Source organism: Aphanomyces invadans (genome assembly GCF_000520115.1).
Source record: "Aphanomyces invadans strain NJM9701 unplaced genomic scaffold supercont1.73, whole genome shotgun sequence".
NCBI classification, from domain to species: domain Eukaryota; phylum Oomycota; class Saprolegniomycetes; order Saprolegniales; family Verrucalvaceae; genus Aphanomyces; species Aphanomyces invadans.
Window position 1 is genome coordinate 1 of NW_008580218.1, and position 1455 is coordinate 1455.

Sequence of the window (1455 nt, forward strand, 5' to 3'; positions counted from 1 at the left end):
GACGCGCAGCTCGAATGGCAAGCTCTCATGCGAAATCGTCGCCGACGTCTGCGCCAAATACAACGTCCATGAGACGACTGGGTGGCGCATCATGCAACGAGCAAGGGCTCGCCCATGTGATAGACGCGCAGACGTGTCCACGCGAAATCACCTTCGCGGTCGGAAGAAAACCTACGCGCTGGATGAAATTGAACGGCGGATCAAAGCAACACCACTTCGTTTTCGACAAACGTACCGGAGCCTCGCCGCCCACACTGGTTTATCTACATGGACCATTTGGAACTATATGAAGCAGCGGTGGATCCTCAAGCGTACCTGCTGGACACGGCCGGCACTCAAGGAACACCACAAGCAGGAGCGAATCAACCACAAGTTTTTCACGTCAGACCTAGGTAACGAGAGCCATAATGAATTGTTTAACGTCGTCCACGTGGCCGAAAATTGGTTCTATATCACGAAGATTCGTCGTCCTTTCTACATGTGGACCGACGAGGAAAAGCCTTCAAGACGTCAACTCCAAGGAGTGTCGCACATCACCAAGGTGATGTTCTTGGTTGCCGTCGCAAGGCCACGCCATGGGTGGGACGGCAAGGTGGGATGCTGGCCGTTCTTGCGCTCCACGGCAGCGAAGAGGACTGTGTCAATCGACCGGCGGGGACTATTGTCTACAAGCCTGTGTCAGTCACAAGAGATGTTTATCGGTCATACCTCGTCGACAAGGTCATTCCCGCACTCAAGCAAAAATGGCGCCCCTTCAGTTACGATGCCCCGCCGACGACCTTCGTGCAACAAGACAACGCCAAGTCTCACGTCGCGCCGGACGATGTTTCCGTGGTCAGCTCTTGCATGTCGGGTGGTTGGGATATCAGGGTGCTCAACCAGCCGGCCCAATCGCCCGACATGAACGTTCTTGACCTCGGCTTTTTCAACTCTATTCAAGCACTTCAGCAACGAATAGAGTGCTCGTCTATTGAAGACCTGGTGTGCACCGTCGAGCAGTCGTTTGAAGACTTGGCGCCGTCGACGCTGGACAAGACTTTTGGGACTCTGCTTCGTGTGTGTTCCAAGCGTGCCTAGGTGTGGAGGGCAACAACACTTACGACATGCCACGAAGCAAAGGACAGAAACAAGCGGAATGTGATTATTCTATTGTTCTCGACATGCTCTGGCTTAGGTTGGAGGAAGAAGATCGTCTCGATGAGCTGTGCGACCTGGTCAATGGCTTGTCTGCTTCGTAGAAAGTAAAAATATTCGGATTATTTGTACTGCTTTTGTGTGTTGGGGTGAAGATTCACTTGCAACTTTTGCCAAACAAACTAGAATCTGTATGCAGGGAACACGATTACAGCAATAAAGTTTTTATGAGGTCACGCATTTCTTGTTTTCTGTTAACTCTAATCTCATGTGTCACGACGGGGCAAAGTAGGCTCAAGCACTTAGAGAGTCGGAGAAGCG

The 1455-nt window shown here is 51.7% G+C and overlaps 1 protein-coding gene across 1 annotated transcript; it reads left to right on the forward strand.

Annotated features, from left to right (window-relative positions):
- Positions 1 to 286: 286 nt before the first annotated feature.
- Positions 287 to 1077, forward strand: H310_14515 (hypothetical protein; the record flags this gene model as incomplete). Its single annotated transcript, XM_008882394.1, has 2 exons — positions 287 to 541; positions 568 to 1077. The coding sequence occupies 2 exons, from the start codon at positions 287 to 289 to the stop codon at positions 1075 to 1077; spliced, it is 765 nt and encodes a 254-aa protein (XP_008880616.1).
- Between the last annotated feature and the right edge of the window lie 378 nt (positions 1078 to 1455).